We start from the raw sequence: 20,879 nt of genomic DNA on the forward strand, positions 1-20,879 counted from the left end.
TGAGTGAAACCGGTAACTTGATTTAAATATCGTCATGTGATCATACTTCACTCGCTAGATATAAAAGATTCAGAGATGACAGGCCTTATCAGTCAGCCTCCGATAGTGGTCGAATCACTTTCAATACAATTTCAATATTTTTATTCCACAGGACTAGTAGAATGCAAGCTTTTATCCTCCTAAAATGTATTGAAATAAAATGCATTAGCCTTGCCAACACAAATTTTAGGTACATTACAGTGCTTGTAACCGAGTGAACTCTAATCCGGACCAGAATTCAGTATCCAACAATAGCGTTTGACATTAGCACATATATACAGACTGTGTTGACAAATTGATCACCAGTCACTTCCATGTGATTGGAAGAAAAACTGTACTTTAAGGTAGAATACGCTTTGGGAACAGATATTCAGGTACACAAAATTATTTTGATAATTCTGGTCTACCGCTCGTTGGGCTCATTTTAAAGCTCTTGGTGTATGAAAAAAATTCACCGATTTAGTTTTTCGAAAATCGAAAATGTTAATTTTCTCCACAAATATATGGTGACGATTTTGAATTTCAAATATCGGTAAATGTCAAGTATATTTTTTACCGAGTCATAGACAAGTCTCCCCCCCCAACTGTCTATGACCAAACTTTGCTCGGTGAGTCATGAATTTTGTTCTTGATTTTTGCTAAGAGAATGGTCGAAAGATTTGTTGTGGCATAAAGTTTGAGCAAAATTCTAGGTCTTTTCGTTTTCGAAGCGCATACAAGAGCCAACAAAAAATAAAAGAAAATGATCAAAAGTCTTAGCTCATGGAGTTTTAATGACCTATTGTGAAAAACAAACATTTCACGAGTCTTCAACATGCACCGTATGTTTAAAGGTATACAGTCACCTGTAATCTAAATATGCCCATATATGGTCAAAGGGGCGTTCCTTGGTAATCAAAATGCTCATGTGAGGGCGCTGGTTTTAAAAAGCGGCCACCCGCTTAAAATCTGTGATTTGTTAGATTTTCTCTTTTCATGGTAACTGTGGCAAAATTGGAACAGGTGACAGTATACCTTTAATGCGGAACAATACAGGATCCGTGTACTTACAGGTGTTTGCTGCACTATTATGATTATGTGTATTTTGTTACAATTCCGCGGAGTAGATGTTACTAGATAGATATATTTCTTTTCCTACGTTTTTTCAAATCAAACACGTATCGAACGATGATTTCAGTCACAGCATTATTGTTTTGATAGAAAATCAGATGGGGTTTCGCTTCTCTCTCATCTGTTGTTACCTTGCCCTTCTTTCTCCCAATGATGGACTCGATTTAGTGTTTTTTCTTCAAGTGAACAACTTAAAAGGGCCAGTAGCTGTGACTTTTGATGAATTTTGCACTATTTTTTTTGTGTGTGTGTCAATTCTTGTACTTCTCCCCAAAACATATAAAAACACTCACTATTGTCACTTCGTCAACCCCGTGTCAAATACATGTAAAATGCAATGTTGTTATTTCCATCGTAATTCTAGTCCGGACCAGAATCTGCCAACATTAACAACGCAATACACGTGTTCAGGATGAGTTGACAAGCTGAATACTGTGCACCTCGACATGCTTAAGGCAGTAGAACAAGAACCTGTACAGAAAAAAATCATCAAAAGTTCCAGATACTGAACGTATAAACGTGCCAGGACAGTGAAACACGACTCCCCTTGGCCCGTGTGTGGATGACATGATGTTAATAAAGCCCCATCAGACTTGGTCTCTGCAGGGTCATGTAGCAAAATCTCTGCATCTCTTACTTCTTCTGTTGTCCATTTTTGTTTCTCTAGGATGATAACAAGAGTGCACGTATGACATGTTGTTTATATATCGACAGGTAAATGTGATAAAGATTTGATCCCCGCAGCCCAAGAATGGAAATGTTCCCTGTTCTTTTCTGCGGTTTTGGGATTTTTACAAAACCCCAAACAAATGAATAATCGAAAACGGGAATATGATATTGGAGGCAGAGAATGCCGAAAACGTCTTATCAACAGAATCTAGGAGATTAAAATCGTTGTATATTTTGCAGTTCACATTTGACCATCGTTCTGAGTGTGTCTGTCGTTGAAAACGACTTTTTGGCGGTCATTTAAAGCTCCATAAGCTGTATCTTATGGCTATTTTTTCAGGACTTTTGTTTTGTGGTTTCCCAACACTTTCTGCATTGAATCCCTAAACTGTAATTTAATGCCAAGTATTTAGCATATCAACACAACCTATATTGAGTATAATCTCCATTGTTATTGTTGAAAATTGTATTTTAGTCCAGACTAGAATTCATTTGTAAACAATAAACAATGATCACTACACACATACAAGCTGTGTTGACAAAAAGAATACTCGAAATTTCAGCATGACAAACGGATTAGGGTCAGACACGGTAGATGATATACAGAAGCAAAATACTGAAAAACTTGCCACAAGTTACAGCTTATGTCCCTTTAATGGACCACATCGATGTGGAACACATTACCTAATGTGCCTGAAAAGGGAATCCACAACGCATGCCCATGGTCGTTTCCCCATCGATGGCAGCTCAGTATGGTAAGCTGAATCATTAGACTCGTACGTACAACCACCTGTTCATTTGACATGTGAGCGTAGGGAAAAACACTCAAGTCTGACAATTAATCACGAAAAACGCAAGTAACTCAAGAGCACAGGCGATCAAGTAGCAGCCAACACATGGCGCCCTCACAGTCTGTTCACATTATTAAATGTTTACTTAACTTCGAGCAATTCAAACGAAAGCTGCAAACATATCTTTCTAAAGAATATTATCGCTTGTCACGATTCCTTGTTTTAGTCTGTACTTTTCATAACTTTTAGGTGGCTCAGATTGTATGGTTTTGCTATAACCTTTTAACTGTCGTGTACAGCGCTTTTGAATACTTCTTTGTAGAATTGGCGCTTTAGAAATTTAAGAAATGTTAGATGTTAAATGTTAAACCACTTTGGTTCTGGGGTCGAGGTGATGCGTATGGCAGCATTCCAGCAAGTTTTTCCCTTCACTGCGACACCAATTTCGTTGTAAGTCCTGCATCAAATTAATCTATATGATGAAACGCTGAAATTTTTATTCTAGTTAACAAATTTTGTAATGGGCTGTTCACCAGCATACCTGTATGTCACTGGTTCACAAATACACCTATATATAACTTCTAGGATTCTGTTAGACTGCCCCCGCCCCCTGTCGTCTGGCTTTTCTCGGCAGGAGTTACAGGCTGGCCAAGCCAAAGCGTTCACCCCACGATCTATGCCACAGCCTACCATTTAGCGCGACAGTCTGCTGAAGTTTAGTCCTCCAATATATTCTGTTTTGATGTTAATATGCCCACGGACTTTGAGAAAGTCTAGAGTTCTGTGTATAAGTAGCACTAAATAGAAGTTATCAACAATCCATGTTTATATTATTTCAATTTTACGTGTGAGTTTTCACATATCCACGAGTAGCAGACTGATATTTGAAGTGCTGTACTTCAGGGCCCTGTTAGTTTTCAAACCATCAAAATACTGCCAAGAGCCGGTAAAATATATATTGGAAATGTTGCGTGACCAATACCACAGAGAAACAAAGACAGAGTGGTAACGGCTATTGTTTAAGGCGTGAAGCGGTTACGTAAGCAATCCATGTTTGCCTCGCCTCACGAAGCTCTTGGCTCTCTTTTCCGAAGAGTGCCGACCATGCACCCTTCGGTAATTTTCGGATTTTCACCAATTGTTAAGCGAAAGTATGTTCGACAAAGTTTATGTTGTTGTTGTCGTTTGGTGCTGATCGGAATTGATGTGCTGGCGAAAACGGGAGTGTTTTGAGCTTCAGGAAAGTGAGTTTTACCGTTTTAAAAATTCCTCTCATATTTTTATGAATTTATAATGAGTGTGTTTGAACCAAATTTGAAAGTCTTTTATCGATACTGTCTGGTTTTACTCAATGGTTTACGGTCAGTCATACTGTCTTTTACACGTGCGTCAAGGAAGGACATGTTTTTGAAACTGCTGGCGTGTTATGTTTTGATTGGCGTGAAGCAGTGTTTCTGGCCTGAGAGCTCACAAAGTAACTATGGTTGCTACGCGAGTAGGTTATCGGTTCTATAACAAGAGAATTTTTAGAGAATGAGCATTTCCCAAATTTTTGCTGATTTCAGGCATATCAAGACAATTTATTTTTTACTTCTATGTATTGAAACATTTTTCTCAAGCTGTCATAGAGGGTCGACATGTTTTTTTTGTTCCTTCACTTGCCGACAATCTGTCATATAAAAATCCACGAGTCGATACCAACCCGGTCGAAATCAAATGGTTGTCTTAATGTGAGCCGCCGTCTCTATAAACGTGATCGATATCTTTTTGCTTTTTTCTCTTTTCTCCTCTTCAAGTAGAATGCGCCTCGGGACAGTTTTTTTTCGAACATTCAAACGTTTACAGTATTGTTCCTGGCCTGCTGATTGAACGGACTAATTTGGAGTCTGTGGAGTACACTAACTATTCACCATCTCATTTTTATTAGCTTCTCTTCGTTGGGTTAACACAGCGATACTTGCCATTTCGACTTTCAGTATCGGTAAATTTTAGGTACTTTTTTTCTTTTATCCTAAAATTTTCACGATGACCAGTGGCTTTCATCCTTAATGATGAACGGGGTTCACAAACACCTTAAAAGTTTTAGAAAAGATAAAACGATTCTCTTATGAAGTTTGTAAAACTATCAGTTCGGCACTGGTTTATTAGAAAATTTAAGTAGAAATAGAGGAAGACCTGGAAGTGTTGTCGTGTTGTCGCATATTTATATATACATATAAATATGTATGTAAGCTTACGTATGATGTATGTATGTATATCGATATATCTGAGAAAAAGGTAACATAAGTTATAAGATCAAGAATTGCGTTTATTTGTTTATTTATCATTTAAAAGTTCACAATTTTATTTATTTATTTATTTATTTATTTATTTATTCATTTATCTATTTATTTATCCAGTCAGTCAGTCAGTCAGTCAGCCTGTCTGGCTCCAATTCCGTCGCTGCGTCAGCCCTTTCCTAAAAAGAAGACGGTAAAGGCATATGTAACATGTTTATTGGTTACATCTCTTTGCACCAACGTGTTCACCTGTATCCATGATGTGTGTGCTTTAATCTGTTGCTACGTAGAGTAGTTGGCTATTAGGCCTACTGTAATTGCACCATGAACCTACACGGTTGCAGAGGCACTGTGTGTACGCACACGGTCCCTGCAGGGGCAGTGGCGTGGTACGCAGTATTTATGGATGGCTTAGGGCTACTCTGTAAATTTTGTTCCAATGGCACAATGTCATGTCATTTGCTTTCGGTGCAAGTGATTGTGCCAAAGTAGCATTTTTTGTTACATTTTAATAACATACACACTTTGGCAGATAAGGTGACATTGCCAGGCCTTGTTTTTAATTTTTTGCAGAAGGCTCATAAGTTATACATTTCAACAAGGATTTGTCAGCAGCTATTAGAAGGGTCGTTCAAAGGGCATCACGTCGTCTACGCCCTAACGCGGTTATTGTAAATAAACTGCTTCATAAAGTTAATATAATGATTGACAATTTCAAATGCCATCAAGCGCCGGCCAGGGTCTTTTTTCTTTGCCCAGTTCCCCGCGTATGCATGCTTCCATCCACTCATCCATCCATCCATCTGTCTACCATCTATCTATGTATCTATCTAGATATCTATCTATGCTTATCTATCTATGCTTATCTGTCGATCTATGTCTGTCTGTCTACTTTTTTTTCAATATCACTGCACTGACACACCGGTGCCCGGAGTTGCCAGTGTACATGCATATATTCTATGTATACTACACAGCAACTCCACGGACTTGTGCACTGACATACCAACGCATTTGGGCATCACGGTGACGTGCGACCGACGACCAAGGAAGGCATTGCTTCAATGGTGGGGACTTCTTGCCGTACAAGCAGTGGGCCTATGTGAGTCGAGTGGCATCTGGCTTCGTGGGCTTGATATAGTTGCACTCGTCGAATGCATCAAAGTAGATAGAGAGTTTCTGCGATCCCAGGCGATGGTGGCGCTGGTGCCCGGTGTTCGATTCCACCGGGGGACACCATCCCGATACTGTTATTGTGTGTCTAAAAACGTCAGTTCAAACCACCTTTTGCATATGTGAGCATTTTCGACCGTAAAAGATGCACTAATATCGTTTCAAACAGATATACACGCATAATTGTCGTCAATATTTACGTTTTCCTTGAGTACCAAATCATTCATTACTAATTTCATATACAATGCTGTGACTCCCCTTCTGCAAAATGGCGGCTTCCACCACTAATAATACAACAGAGCAGGTAAAGTCGGAATCAAGCGACACTTTATCAACAGCGATGCCTCTAAAAACGCCTGGGAAGAATACTCTGTTTGAGAAGGACTTCGGAGGGAGTGGTTTCGTTGTTGAAGAGTCCGATTACAAGACGGTAGATTCGTCGCCAGGTTTGTGTTGTCGCCGCATTTCTCGCCATCACTGTCACCATCACAGATTTGACGCTTGAGGCAGCGTTGGTTTAAATTCTCCATACATTCATTGCCATTTCATGTCGCTTTCACCTCTACAGAGTTCATCGGGAGCAGACACCCGTTACCATTATTTCAAGCGACCTTTATTGCCACAAGAGCTAAGGTGTACCTTTTTCTGCAGATATTACATGCAGCGCCAGCGCTAGTCAAGTGGCGACATTTACGCCCCACGCGATGACAAACCCATTTGTTCAAACGCTCGTCGATAGTCACGCTGCTCGCATTACAATGCATTCCGTCTGCGTTACTTTGTCGCCAAAACGCTTTGTTTACACAATTATGTAATGAGGTCTTTCAAAACCAACCTGGCTAGACAGGTCCGCACACAATGCCCAGCGTGTGGCCAGTCTGTTAACGGTTTACGTGTGCTATTAATCCATGAATATGGCAATATGAAATTAATAAAATTTGAAATCGTTGAAGATTATGTTTTATGCTGTTGTCAATTTGTTGCGTTATCACTGTTAACATCATACCGATAAATACCAGCCACCGGGACACAGGCACGCATATCGCGTTCTTTCTCCTATACACCAGTGTTACGTAACTATTTTTAATAAATAAAACTGCTTTCCGTTACCTGGCCGTGGTTACTTACCCCGACCGTACACTGCAGTCACAGTGAGTCAGTGCATGGAGGTAGTAGTCAGTGGCCACTCCATGGTCAGTGCAAGACTGCAAACATTTGCCATTCTCAGAGGTGAACTGCCACAAAATTCAATCCATTTGTAATGTTAAAGTGTGATTTGTCTGTAGCCCTGCGTACGATGCTGTGTGTTCCGCTACAGCTAATAGCCCCGCTCACGGGGCTATTAGCTGTAGCGGAACACACAGCATCGTACGCAGGGCTAGATTTGTCTGCAGCAGTGATGTAAGGGGAGAACCATTTGATTTCTGGGGGGGGGTATGGAGGAAGAGGGTATGGGAGCAAATTTTTTTTTCCTGTCAGAGTGACAGCAATTTTTTTTTTCTACTGTCAGACCTGCATCAATTTTTTTTTTTCAAATGGAGAAGCAGTGCAAATTTTTTTTTTTATTGGTCATCAAATTTGTAATGCGTTGTATATATTGAAGGGAGCCGTCATTATTTACGGCCTGAAACTCCGAAATTTCGAGTGCCCCCACCCCTTCGCCAACCATGATGAACCTCCCTCTCTAACTCTGAAATTTTGACTGATCCCCCACTTAGGATAGTTAAATACCAATACATGTAATTGTAAAATTTACAAAATACAGCAACAGTAAAGACCTTTCAAATCCTGATGTACCCTGCTAGACTATCATCAGTTATCTCATGATGGTTCAAAAAAGGTGATCACATCAAAGTGAAATTCAAAGTCACTATAAAATAAAGATATACAAGATCACGCAGTATCTAATCATATAGTATATTGTTTAATTTGGATGGATATTATGACAGGGTTTTCACTAGGATATCTGACCGGGCAGAATTTGAAAGTACAGGGGGAGAACATGAGAGAGGCTTAGGGGGAAGTGTCACAGGGGCTTTCCCCTATTTTGCATGGAAATTTTTAAGATATTGATGTGTGCAATGGTGCAGTCTGGTGCAATCTGAGAGGTGTTCTTTAATTTTTTTACTAAGTGAAACTGTTAGAATACCCCAAGGGGGAGAGCACGAGAGGGGGTTCCCCCTCTCGTATTGGAAATTTTGAGAAATTGATGTGTTTAATGGTGCAATCTGAGAGGAGTTTCAGTTTATTTTGCACTCGGTAAAACTGTTTGAAAATGACATTGAACACTGATATTTTTTACATTTTTTGCATGATCAGTTTTTGAGTCACAATATTCAACAACCAAACAATGACAATACAATTTGTGAAAAACAGTTCTGTTTGCCAGAGACTGAAGACAAATGAATACACAGGAACGGAAAATCTGTGACCTTCTTGTGTCATTTCTCCAGCTGCCAGCTTCTAATGAAAAGCCTGAATATGGTATGTTTGCGATCCGGTGTTTGTGGTCAGAAAAACAAGGCTCACACATTGTATTTCATTATATTTGTTGTTCCTCAATTTTTCATTGTCAAGGTACATCTTTCTAACGATATATTGGTTTTAACACTAGTTTATTGACTCCTGTTTTGTGTTTTAAATTTTCACAAATTTGCAGAAGTAAAAAAGCCCCCATTAGATAGTGCCTATGCCATTGAGATATTGCAACAGAAATCCTGAAATATGATTTCTTGGGTCAGAAAAGGGAAGGAAAACATCGAGTGTACTGAGGTGTAAAGTAGACCTATGTAGTGCATGTTTATATCATAAGTGCTGGGGAAAGAAACATAAGAATTGCTTGTGGTAAAACATTTGCGCCGCCTATGGCGGCGCGCCGGCAAAGAATACAGGAGAATAAGGTTTCCAAATTTTGCTTATTTCTGGTGCATTGTGACAATTTTTTTTTCTCTTCTGTCTGTTATGACAATTTTTTTTTTCTCAGGCCATGACAGGATCAATTTTTTTTTTCTTCTCTCTCACCTGGTGACAATTTTTTTTTTCTCAATATCCTCCATATCCCCCCCCAGAAATCAAATGGTTCTCCCCTAAGTAGGGAACATTAAAAGTCAGTTGTTGGTTGAAGCATGGAGGTATGGACGTCAGAAGCAGGAAGTGAGAAGTTTCCTTCAACTTCCATCAGTAGAAATAAGCCTTTTCCCAGCTGCAATAATTGTAGCCCAAGGGTCATGTGCAAGTGTCTTCTGTCGTGTTGGCTATGTAGCACTATCCCATAGGGCTACAATTCTGGACCACTTAAAGTGCAGAAAGTTTGCCCAGCAGATTTGCTGGGCATAGAAACAGTAGTTCAGACAGCGAATTTTACCTTATCTCAGGGAAATCTTGCCATAATTTTGCTTCCTGACCACAAGCTATACCATCTGTGCCAATGAAATGATAGACAATACATTAGACTGAAAATCAACGGTTATAATGACTGTATAAAGCGAACTTTTCCTACAAATCTGCCACCATTTTGCATCTTTCCTCAATCTCGCCAAAAATGACCACAGACAGAAGAAGCGAGACTACTGTCTTAAGATTAAACCGTCATTTTCCAGTGTTTAGTAGAAATTACATCACAAAATATTGACAATTTACACCTGTAAAGTGTTCTTTGTGTAAAACATCTGATAGATAATTTTCCGTCTATAAATCTCTCACTTTGTTATTTTATTTGACTAGGGGTTGGAGTGAAACGCAAAGCAGAATCCGTTGATCCTCCGATTGAAGTTCCCCCGGAGCTCATGGAACCACTACACTGCAGGCTGTGCGACATCATGTTGAATTCACCGCCGCAAGCACAGGCCCATTATATGGGAAAGAATCATCAGAAAAAAGTACGACAGTACGCAGCTCAGCAGACGCTGTCTGCCAAGCTCAAAGTCTTATCTCCTACTGCGACATCGCCTCCGGTGAGTATTAAGTAGAGGAATCTATCAACACCATATGTATTCTCCACGGCTTGGATAAAACAGAGGACTTCTAATTTACATAACAGTACCTAATTTGTATATTCTCGTGTTATGCAAATGGTTCTTTTGTGTAGTAATTAACATATGAATATATTTGTCAAAAAACAAGTTTTTGTTTAACCCTTTCATCACAATGGTTTGTCCTAAATCCATTGTTTTCTATGGTAAAGTTGGACCTGTATACAGGGAACTGGGGGTGAAAGGGTTAAGTAGATGATAAATTGCGATCTATTGGCAAGGAAAGATGAAGATTTCAGAGAGGGTCTGTTCCCCTTACACAGATGAAAAGACTTTTTATGGAAAAACAGCTGTAACTTTTGATGATTTTTTGACTGCTTTTTGTTTTTGATGTCATCTTCATTTCCTTGTTCTACTCCTCAAAGCATGTTGAGATACATGATGTTGAACTTGTCAACTCAGCCTGTACATGGGTAGACTACATTGTTATGATTGACAAGTGAACTGTGGTCAGGACTAGAATTCAAATGTAAACAATAATAGTGCATTGTGCATGTATGGACGCTGTGCTGACAAGATGAATAGTGGGTGTTTCAACAGGCTTTGAGAAGTAGAACAAGAACTTGCAATTGATATGGAAAATGAAAACCAAAAAAATCATCGAAGTTACAACATAGGTAGTAGGAAAATAGCTGGCAAAAAATAAGTGAATAGCTTGTAAATGTATTCAATGTCCGGTTTGCAATAACACACTGACTGATAGTGATAACCTGATATTTATCTCCTTGTGTTCTCACCATACATACTGACAAGATCCTGTTCAAGTGTTACATTTGAATTTACTCCATACATATGAACATTTGTTCATTTCCATGTAAATGAACAAGTTAACAAGATAAAAAAGTGTCTACAGTATATGCAGACACTGCCTGACCAGTTACGTCAAGTAGAATGTGCCTCCGGGACAGATATTTAGACTATCAAATTTTTACAAGTCTTTTGTGATCCACCACTGTTAGGGGCTCAACGTTTCACTGCTTAAGTTTTTCAAAAATTGAAAATTTATTTTTCCCCATAGAGTTACCACAGGGATGGCGGCCATTTTTAATTTCAAATATCAGTAAATGTTAGGTATTTGTTTCCCCAGATCCAAACTTTGCACAGTGACCCCTGATTTCTATTCTTGATTTGGTAAGAGTATGGTTGAAAGTTTCATTAAGGAAAGTTTGAGCAAAAGTTAAAGTCTTTCACTTTGGAGTTGCACACTACCTAACCTTAAGGTATTTCTGTATTCTTTGAGTAAGTTTTGTTCATTTTGAGAACTTTGTGCAATGTCTTTGCTTCATTAGTACACCAGTTCATGTAATATGCAAAAGTTTCTCAGTCCAAGGGAACTTGGCTGAATCAATATGTGTCAATTTGACGCAGAGGGCACAATAATACTGTCATGATACAAACTTGCACACTAAAAGACCAAGACTTTGTTAAATTGTTGTGTATCAATAGTCTTTATGTACAATACCACATCATGGCTCAAGAAACCGTTGAACAAAATCAAGATTTTAAGTATGAAAAGTGCCAAAAATGTCCCAAAATTTTCCGTTGCTCAATGTCTTTAATTTTGGCTACTTCACAGGACTCAAAAGTTCCAAAGGTTGGTACTGATAGCAACAGTTATGAGTACTGCCAACTCTGTAATGTGTCCTTCACGTCCGTTGTCCACGCCAAGTCGCACTACGAAGGCAAGAACCACACCAAGAGGTTACGAAACCAAACCCCCGTTTACACCAAGAACGCATACTACTGCTGCTCGTGCAATTTGTCCCTGAACTCAGAAAGTCAGTACGACCAACATATGAGGAGTAAGAAGCACGCCAACGCTTTGAAGAAACGCGACGGGGGCAAGGACGCCCTCCCAGTGCCGCTGCCACCTCCAGGATTGCCGCCGCATATACCAGAGCCAGCGATGATTCTTGCGCAGGAAGCGACCCAGAATGGTCAAAATGTTGATAGAGGAAACCCTCAGGTTTGATTTTTGATAAAGGAATAGGATTTTATGGAAATTTTATTTGTCAGATGTAGTGTGCTAGCAGTCAACATAAATTTCCAATTGTATTTATCTCCTACCACACGGTTTCTTGAGTATGATGCTTACATAATCACAGTAACTGTCCTGTGTGTCAAACCAATGAGAGCGGCTTTCATTATATCAACCAGTGTTCTGTAAGGCCAAACATGATTGGTTCACATGATCAAAATTTTAAAAATGCTGTTGCTGTCCACCGACCAGCTTTCGGAGCGGTAAGAAGTGAAATGAAATATTTTGACAAGAGTTTTCTATTCAAGAATGTCGTGCTTGACTTTGATGAAAGTCTTTATCGAATTTCTTCTCAAAAGCGTAATTGGCCAGTCATTTGAAATTACATGTACGTTTTATTTTTCAAAAGTTTCAATTTTTCAAGTAAAGTTAGAACATAGATGTTTATGTTTCCAAAGATGTGTGTTTAGTCATACCTATTTGCCTACCATCTTTAACAATCAACGTTTACACAGGTTTAACACATCGTACCATACAAGGCTTTGCAGGAAGAATTCCAACATTACGAACAATACTCGGAATCTAAATGTTTTTCAAAATTCATTACTGCTACCATCAAAAGAGTTACACTTTTATATTCAATTGATATACTTACTTTTTGTCTGAAAGAAGGAAATTACTCTAGAAGTTAGATTAATGGGGTAAAATTTCAGGGCTGCGTAGAAGAGAGAGATTCAGCATAACCAGTCTTGAATTACACTTCAACCTTTTGCTGAATAATTGTGTGTCACCTCGCAGAAGATGGATGCACTTTTAACCCTTCCACGATTATAGTTTAATCCATGTCTGTTGTTTGTCAGTGTTTGATCTACACACTTTTAGAAGCGTAATACGGGACGGTGTCCAATTTGCTTGTCCCAGCCTGTCAGTGTGAAGCGGTTACAGTATTTTTGGTTTCTGTACAGGTGCCATAATTGCAATTACGTGCCCATCAATTATGTCTTATTTAGTATCAACAATTTTTGCCACGTGGTTTGTTAGCAGTGTTGCCGCCAGGACGCGCTCATGCGACAATGTCCCAAAAACCGAACCAATTGTCTAGCATTCTTGCATACTGCAGGTCACCTCGGGCGCACCCATGCATCCGACTGAGTTATATTTGTAATTTTGTAATTTTATTACTTCAAGTCAATGCATCCATAAATGGATTTTCATGCATTGAATAAAATACATGGACATATACAGAATAAAAATAGATAAATAAAAAACTCAATAAAAAAAACCAGTAGTTAAAAGTTAAAAAAACTACACATCAAAAGATAAGCATAAAAAGTTAGTGAGCATCGTGTATTCAATTAAAACAAGCAGGAAGTTGACATGCAAATCGGCCAAGAAATGGCTCTGAAAAGAATAGACAGGCACAGAAAAGTAGTTTAAATTATAGTATTGGCAATGATGGATGAACGATATTTGAACGAGCGACTGTGGGCTTTAGAAACATGATATTTACTTCTGGTGTTTTATACTGGTGAATTGTTGAATGTTTTGTGAGAAGGTCAGACAAGTAGACAGGAACTTTTTTGTTGATACATTTGTGAACTAGATTTTTTAGGTGTTGGTTGTGTCTTTCCTGGATAGTTGGCCAGTTGAGTGAATTTCTGTAAGATGTAACATGGTCTGACTTGGGTGTTGTCTGCAAGTAATATCAGTATCTGTTACTGACGATGAACTTTATTTTGCATAATTATTTTGAGGCTTACACTTACATACTTTCAGAGCTAGCCATGATTAAAAGTAATTGAAACACTGCACTTGATATCATAATTTGATTGACTGCAGTCTATCTGACCTCTGATTGGCGGCAGATACAGTGTACTGCTACAATTGCCTGAAATTCTAGCATAGCTACGTGGTCCTGGTAGCTTGAATTTGTTCAGTGAAACTAATTTGTTACAAAATAATGCAAAATTTGATTGACACCTGGCGCATGTTGTCCCCAAAATGTGCAAAATGTTCCCAAAAATAAACGGTAGTGGGACATAGTGTTTGGTTTAAAATTCCTGGCTGCAACAATGTTGTTAGGATCTTCTACGTTTGGGATGCTTATTTGTAGTATTTTTATGTGAAACAGCATCAGTATTACCCTGCTAAATACAGCCTTATTATGCCAGAAATTATCCGGGTTTTTCACCAAAGCAGTGACTGTACGTGTCAACAAAAGATATACAGAGATCAACCCGCTGTCTGAACTATTTATGTCATAAAGCAAATGGGTTACTGCTATTCCTGTCTGAGTAATGGAAAAGTGCACTGAGTGTGTACGTGTCATCAGTTTTTGTGCACATTGGATCATGCTGTGTAAAATCATTTCCTCTGAGCATGAGACCTTCTCAAGATACACATAGTATCAAAGTGTAGAGTAGCAGTATCAGGTCTGTAAGTTTTTCATCCGCAAAGATCAGCACCACAGTTGTCTGTTGGAGAGTTAGAAAAAATTTGGTTGCTCATATTGGTTAACCCATGTTTAGGGTGAGAAGATCGACCATGCATGTGGCGATGTTCAAGATCGTCTTCATGGTAACTCTAGTGGCCTATTTTCTAGGTTCATGTACAGTTGTTCCATTGTACTGCTTAGTCACAGGGACTTGCAGATTTTTTTCTGCATCATCAAACCTTCAAATCCTAGCAAACACTTCTGTGGTTCCAGAACACATGATCACCAGATTTTCTCAGAGGGTGTTAATCTCGTGTTTGAATCAGAGGCACATGTATACATGTATGTTATAAACATAATGCAATGTGGCACTATTGGTGTCATCTACTTACTAGCTGAGTATGTTAATGTTGTATAATTGATCAGTCCAGTGACTTTTTTACTCCGCTTGAAAGAAACTCGTCAAAATTTATTTGCCAAAGGTCAGCCCTTTCAAAAGGTAGCATTTTTTTTTTAATTTAAACTTTTATTTTGCATGTGCCATAGAAAATTTTTGATCAGTCTACCTTTCTTTATCCCAATCATGAGAGAGTCAGAAACCACACAAAGTCTACAGCGATTTCTACATGCTATTTATATTTTAGCAATGGAGCCTAAACTGTAGTGTAGACAAATGTGTTCTCCATGATGCCCCACGTTATTTTTATCTGCTGTAATGAAGTGTGACATCACAATACGTGTGATATTGATTTCCTGTTGATTTTTGGTTTTGTGGAGAAAATGGTGTTCCATATTCAAAAACACTATCTAGAGAGTACAGATTGCTACGATATTGAAAACACTACCTAAGGGATCAGCTTTGGCAAGTTACTTTGTAGTATACAGGTAGTAATACCATATTAGCCAATAGGAACTTTGTTATTGGAAATTCACTGTTACGATGCCTTTAAAGTCCCCTACTGATTGGTGATTAGCGATAATGTGTTGCATAAATTGACCAATGACATTGAAGTGTTTTTTGAAAGTCAAAGTCAGCTATCTAGCAAGACACAGCATCACAGTTATATTTATTGAGAGCAGAATTGTCGAAGTATATTACTTTTACAGAAGACGTGTTGTCATATTAAAGGGCCCGTAGCTGTAACTTTTGATAATTTTTCACTATTTTTGTTTTGAATGTCATTTGCAAGTTCTTGTTCTACGCCCTAGAACCATGGTGAAACACCTATTATTCAGCTTGTCAGCTCAGTGTCCATACCTGTAAAATGCACTGTTTTTGTTTACATGTGCATTAAAGTCCAGACTATAATTTACTCGTCAACAATAACGATGCAGTGTACTCATAAAAGCTGAGTTGACAAGCTGAATACTACGTATCTCAACATGCTTTTGGGAAGTGGAACAAAAAACTGCAGTTGACTTCAAAAAAATACAGTGACCAAAAAAAATCGTGAAAAGTTGCAGCTACTGGCCCTTTAAGGTAGAACGCACTGCGGGGACAGACATTCGGACTCTCAAACTTTTACGATTCTCCTCTAATATACCACATGTGGGGGTTCATTTTAAAGCTCTTGGTGAGAGAAAACTTTTTACAGGCTTAGTTTTTCGAAATTAGAAAACTTTTATTTTTCTCCATAGAGTTAACACAGGGATGGCGACCATTTTAAATTACTAATATCGGTAAATCTTGGGTAATTTGTTTCTCTAGTACCAAAATTTGCACGGTAACCCCCAATTTTTATTTTTGATTTTGAAAGAGAATGATTGAAAGATTCCTTGAGGAAAGTTAGAGCAAAAGTTTAAGTCTTTCACTTTCGAGGTGCATACTGCCTTAAATGTCAGTTTGGTATGGCCAGTGACACACCGTAAGACAAAGTAATTGTCATTAATTGATTTGCTGAATCTCTTTTTTCCAAATGTCCACAGAATTTTGTCTCATTCATATTTGATTCTAAGTATGTTTTCATTCCCTACTGAAATATGATAGGCAAATATTTAATTCCAAACTGGAATGAGATTTTAAAAGTAATCTATTCATTTCTGGTACTAGCTTTATCAGAAAATTTGATTACTAATGGAATGTCCATGTTACAGTGCGATCAAAAAGTGTGATGATTTTCAGTGAAAGTGTTCACCTTGACGGAGCATGTGTCATATCTGTAAGGTATGTTTGAAGTTTCTGCGGATTTATTTATTAATCTAACCATTCCAGCATCATGGTTTGGTCCAAGCCCCATCGTTACAATGGTTGTTGTGGACTTGTGTACAGGGAAGTGGGATGGGTGACTAGGTTGAAACATTGCTTCGTTTCATGTTATTTGTGTACTATATGTCTCTGTTGGTCTTCCCATAGTATAAAGCAGCTTTGTAGGCGATAAAAGTACAAGCTAAAAAGTACAAGCCTTGTAAAATCTTCAACAATTTTGTCTCTTAATTTTCAGCGATAAAGCAGCTATTTATCGTTAAAATGATGCTTACAAAATTACTTCATTGAGATGGAATAAGGAGTTCACATGTTTATCAGTTTTTTCTGTTTGTTGGGAATTGAATTGCAATAAGAATGAATGAGTTTATTCGGGGGAATCAATTTTGCAGTTAGGGTGTTCTTTCACTCAAATGACAGAATCGCATTTCACATGCATCAGATTCAGTGACATATCTGCTGGAAGGGAGCCCGTAATCTCACTCTTAAAAACCAAGGTAAAATGAGTAACTGTGAATTTGGAGAAAGTGGCCGGTACACTTTTTGGTTGTTTTGTTTGGCACAGTCCCTCTAAAGGAGGGAATGTGTTTTTAGGTCAACTTTTAGTTACAATAGAAATACAATAGTTATTACAATGATAATTGAAATTTTTAGGATTTTAGGATTTTTAGTTTGTTTGAGTAACATATTATTGAGTTCAAATGTATTGCTGTGTCAGCAAGAGACTACAGTCTGAGACATTTGTTATGAATTAATTTTTGCTGAGTCATGCATGTTATTCAAAGCAGGGCTAAAAGTAACTCTAGTCTATTTCATATTCCGATAATTGTGACTTTTTTTATTTACACAGGGGGCATCCTCTTGCTCATTGAGATAACTTTGTAAGATGAAAAGTGTTTTTATGTCATTACCGTTACTTACAAAGCAGAGATTGGATAGTTTTCCAGATGTGTCACTTACTCCTTGTTGCATAACAAAACATTTCACTTTCAGTGTTCTTTACCTTAAAACTACCGTGGTATGGTCCAGCCTAACTATTTTCCATTGTGGCGCTGGACTGCTATATAGGGAAATAGGGTTGAAAGGTAGAAACAAGATGTAGGCCTTCTCGAAGGAGATAAAGGAAGATACAAGAAAATATAAACATGTAGTATAGTGCAAGCCTATTGCATTCTATTTGAAGTTTGGTACCATATAAAGTTATGTAAGCTTATTAGGGCTAAATTCGACTTTGGTATAAGTCTGTGAATAAAACTAATTTTGTGAATGCGATATAGTATATCTATCGTGACGCAGTGGAGTTATCGCTAGACACGTACACAGGATCCATACTTTCATAAAACTTGTTGAAGACTGCATATGGTGGTATGTGCGGTGATTTAGGTCAAAGTGTTTCACACAAAAAAGTGACAGTAATGTATAATATCGCATGAAAATTATGATGCAAAATATCTTACTGAAAATTGTTTTACAAAATCACCGACTTGAACCAAGGGCAAAGTTGGTACATTTTGCTTCCATTAAAATTACCATGCCATTGAAAGCAAGTGGATTTTATCAACATATAGCCATGAAACTGTGATTACTGATTTTATCAACATTTTAGAAGTAAATACTTATTATTTAACCCTTTCACCACATGGTTTGGCCCAAACCCATTGTTATCAATGGTGAGTGTGGACCTGTTTACAAGGAATTGGGGGTGAACAGGTTAAAAGCTTCTAAAATACTATTTTACCATCTTAACTCTTCCGTGTGCACTTATTCACAAAATGCTCATATTGTCGGCAATGATGTTGTCTCTATAAATGAGTAATAAAAGCTAGACTCAATTATCCGTCATGTCCAATTCTGAAAGTAATTTATTTACAAATTATCACAATTTTAAATGAGGAGTTATCTTATGTACTCAGTCCTTCAGAGTTTATGAATGGACTTTATTGTTTTGTCCAGCAGAGAAATTAACACAGACAAACGCTAATGAAAAACAAATCTATTCAAAAATTTCCTATAAGGATGTGTTAACATTAAGTAATTATATAGTACCGCTAGTATGCAAATAATATTCAAACTATTTCTCATCTGTAGCGCTTGAATCAAATTTTGTAACATAGAGCATAAGATTTGCAAGTATTGTTGTTAACATTTTGATTTTCAATACGTTGTTTCCAAAGTTATCCTAAACAAGCTATGTGTTGCAAATAAGTGTACCTTTTGATTCGTTTTTCACTTATTGTTGACAAAGATGTCCATATATGGTAGTAAAGCTGTAGCAAAGAATAAATGCCACACTCTTCTGTTTGCAGTGTCACTTTCCATATATGGTAGTAAAATGTAGCAAAGTGTGAATATTGTCACTGTTCTTTCATTTGCAGTAATACAAATTACCATATTTGGTAACAAAATGTTACAGTGAAGGAATATTTTGGATGCTGTTTTGTTTTCGTAGGATCAGCTATTTCAGTGTATGGCAGTAAAGTGTGATTGTGTACAATTTTCGTATTTTTTTATTTGTATGTATGACCTTTGAACTTATACAACCATACATAGTTGTGACAGAGAGCTTGTGTCTCTAGTGTTCGTTGGCCTGTTGATGTAAAGCACTGTCTTTCAGTAGACAAACAATAATTATAATGATATTCTCCAATTTACTGGACATTTTAACTTATTTTCTCTGTATGTTTATCCAACTAACGAGTCACGCATTGTACAAATGATAAAAAATCACAACTACTCAATTACAGTTGTTGCATTAAACTTTTAATTGTACTCATAATTCTTATTCTGTGTGTCCTTCTGTCTTGTGAGGAGCCGTGGTACCACACGTAGGGAGAGCATGTTTATACCTAGTTCATTTATTGTGCGCCAAGTCGTATTGATGCCAAGTTGAGGACACGGAAACCATGTCTACCTGTAATACGCAGTAATCCAATTTTGTCCTGGAATGTTGGGTATTTAAAAAACCCGTCAGCAGTTTCAACTTCCAGCAATCTATTTCACACAATTTTTCGCGTAGAGAGGAGGCTCACTGTAAAATTTTGTCATTTGATTTACGCATTTCTAAAGCTCCGTTCAGGGCAGGGGCTTCAAAATTTGAATTAAAATGCACTACACCAGTGTGTTTGCTGTATGCGTGTTTTCCCTAACTCTTCCTGTCAGCTTTTCTCAAACAAAGACCCATAGAATGTTGTAGTTCTGAGCTGGAAACAAGAAAAGGAAGCTCTAGAAATTGTCAATTTATGAAATCTAAAATTCAGCTGTAAACATTACAATGAAATATTTGACGACAGCTAATAAGTAAATAACAAAAGCGTTGTTATTTTCCTTCTGACCCAAGGCTTGGCGGTGGGCAGGGGATTTTTTATTTATTTTAAGCGCACATGACTGGGAAGGACAAAATCATGTGTTGATGAGAGGACAGAAGTGAAGTTTTGTTATGGGAAGAGGACACGGGGGTCCTTGAGGCGGGGAGAGGGACAGTGGGGAGGTATGGTAATGGGGAGGGGAGAAGGGTAAAACATTTTTGGTTGGCGGAGAAACTTTACAAACCGTGATTGGAGTGCAGTTGCGGACAGCCTTTACTAATACCCCTCTAAAATGTCAATTTTGCCTACAAGTTCTGTAAAATGTTCCATTTACGCTCAAAAACACTGAAAACCCCCTTGGTTACAATTTCTGTAAATAGGCTGACTGGCTGCCTGTAATTCATGCATGCATACATTTTATACAATTGATCGATGACGGAAAATCAGGATTTTCTCCTCGGTATTAATACATAATTTCAATCTATATTGACAAGACTGACGGATTTCAGAAATCAATGTTACAAAGAAAAAACACCGAAAACATTAGAGAGAACGAGTTTTATCTCAGGATGTGAACATAGCGACAACAGAACTTCACTTCGCCAATGCATTGTTATACACTCTAACCGTATTTCTGTATAGTTTCGGTTCGAATCCGCATCGTTGTTTCTTGTCTCCAATCATGCGAATGACGTCATTAATTGAAACAATAAGTATTGTTCCGCTCAACTCGGTAATACAGTAACGGAAACATTTTTCTTGGTCGTTACGAACAATGCTATCCAAATAACTCTGTCCGTCAAAATTATGAGCGAGCCCCGAATAAACTAGGTAATTAATGCCGACAACATGAAATCGTCCTGTGCAGAA

At 37.9% G+C, this 20,879-nt stretch overlaps 1 protein-coding gene across 1 annotated transcript; it reads left to right on the top strand.

The window, feature by feature from the left end:
• Nucleotides 1-6,301: 6,301 nt before the first annotated feature.
• On the top strand, nucleotides 6,302-19,480 carry LOC139118915 (zinc finger matrin-type protein 3-like). Its single transcript, XM_070682483.1, has 3 exons — nucleotides 6,302-6,504; nucleotides 9,782-10,011; nucleotides 11,666-19,480. Exons 1-3 carry the CDS (start codon nucleotides 6,327-6,329, stop codon nucleotides 12,059-12,061), a joined length of 804 nt encoding a protein of 267 aa, XP_070538584.1. The 5' UTR covers nucleotides 6,302-6,326; the 3' UTR covers nucleotides 12,062-19,480.
• Nucleotides 19,481-20,879: the final 1,399 nt, after the last annotated feature.

The sequence above is a fragment of the Ptychodera flava genome, chromosome 19 (assembly GCF_041260155.1).
Source record: "Ptychodera flava strain L36383 chromosome 19, AS_Pfla_20210202, whole genome shotgun sequence".
In the NCBI taxonomy this organism is placed as follows: domain Eukaryota; kingdom Metazoa; phylum Hemichordata; class Enteropneusta; family Ptychoderidae; genus Ptychodera; species Ptychodera flava.

Excerpts from the sequence above, each read along its gene's own strand:
- LOC139118915 (XM_070682483.1), top strand. The coding sequence starts at position 6,327 with ATGGCGGCTTCCACCACTAATAATACAACAGAGCAGGTAAAGTCGGAA. Across the intron at positions 6,505-9,781 it reads GACGGTAGATTCGTCGCCAG|GGGTTGGAGTGAAACGCAAA; the intron begins GTTTGTGTTGTC and ends TTATTTGACTAG. Across the intron at positions 10,012-11,665 it reads CTACTGCGACATCGCCTCCG|GACTCAAAAGTTCCAAAGGT; the intron begins GTGAGTATTAAG and ends GCTACTTCACAG.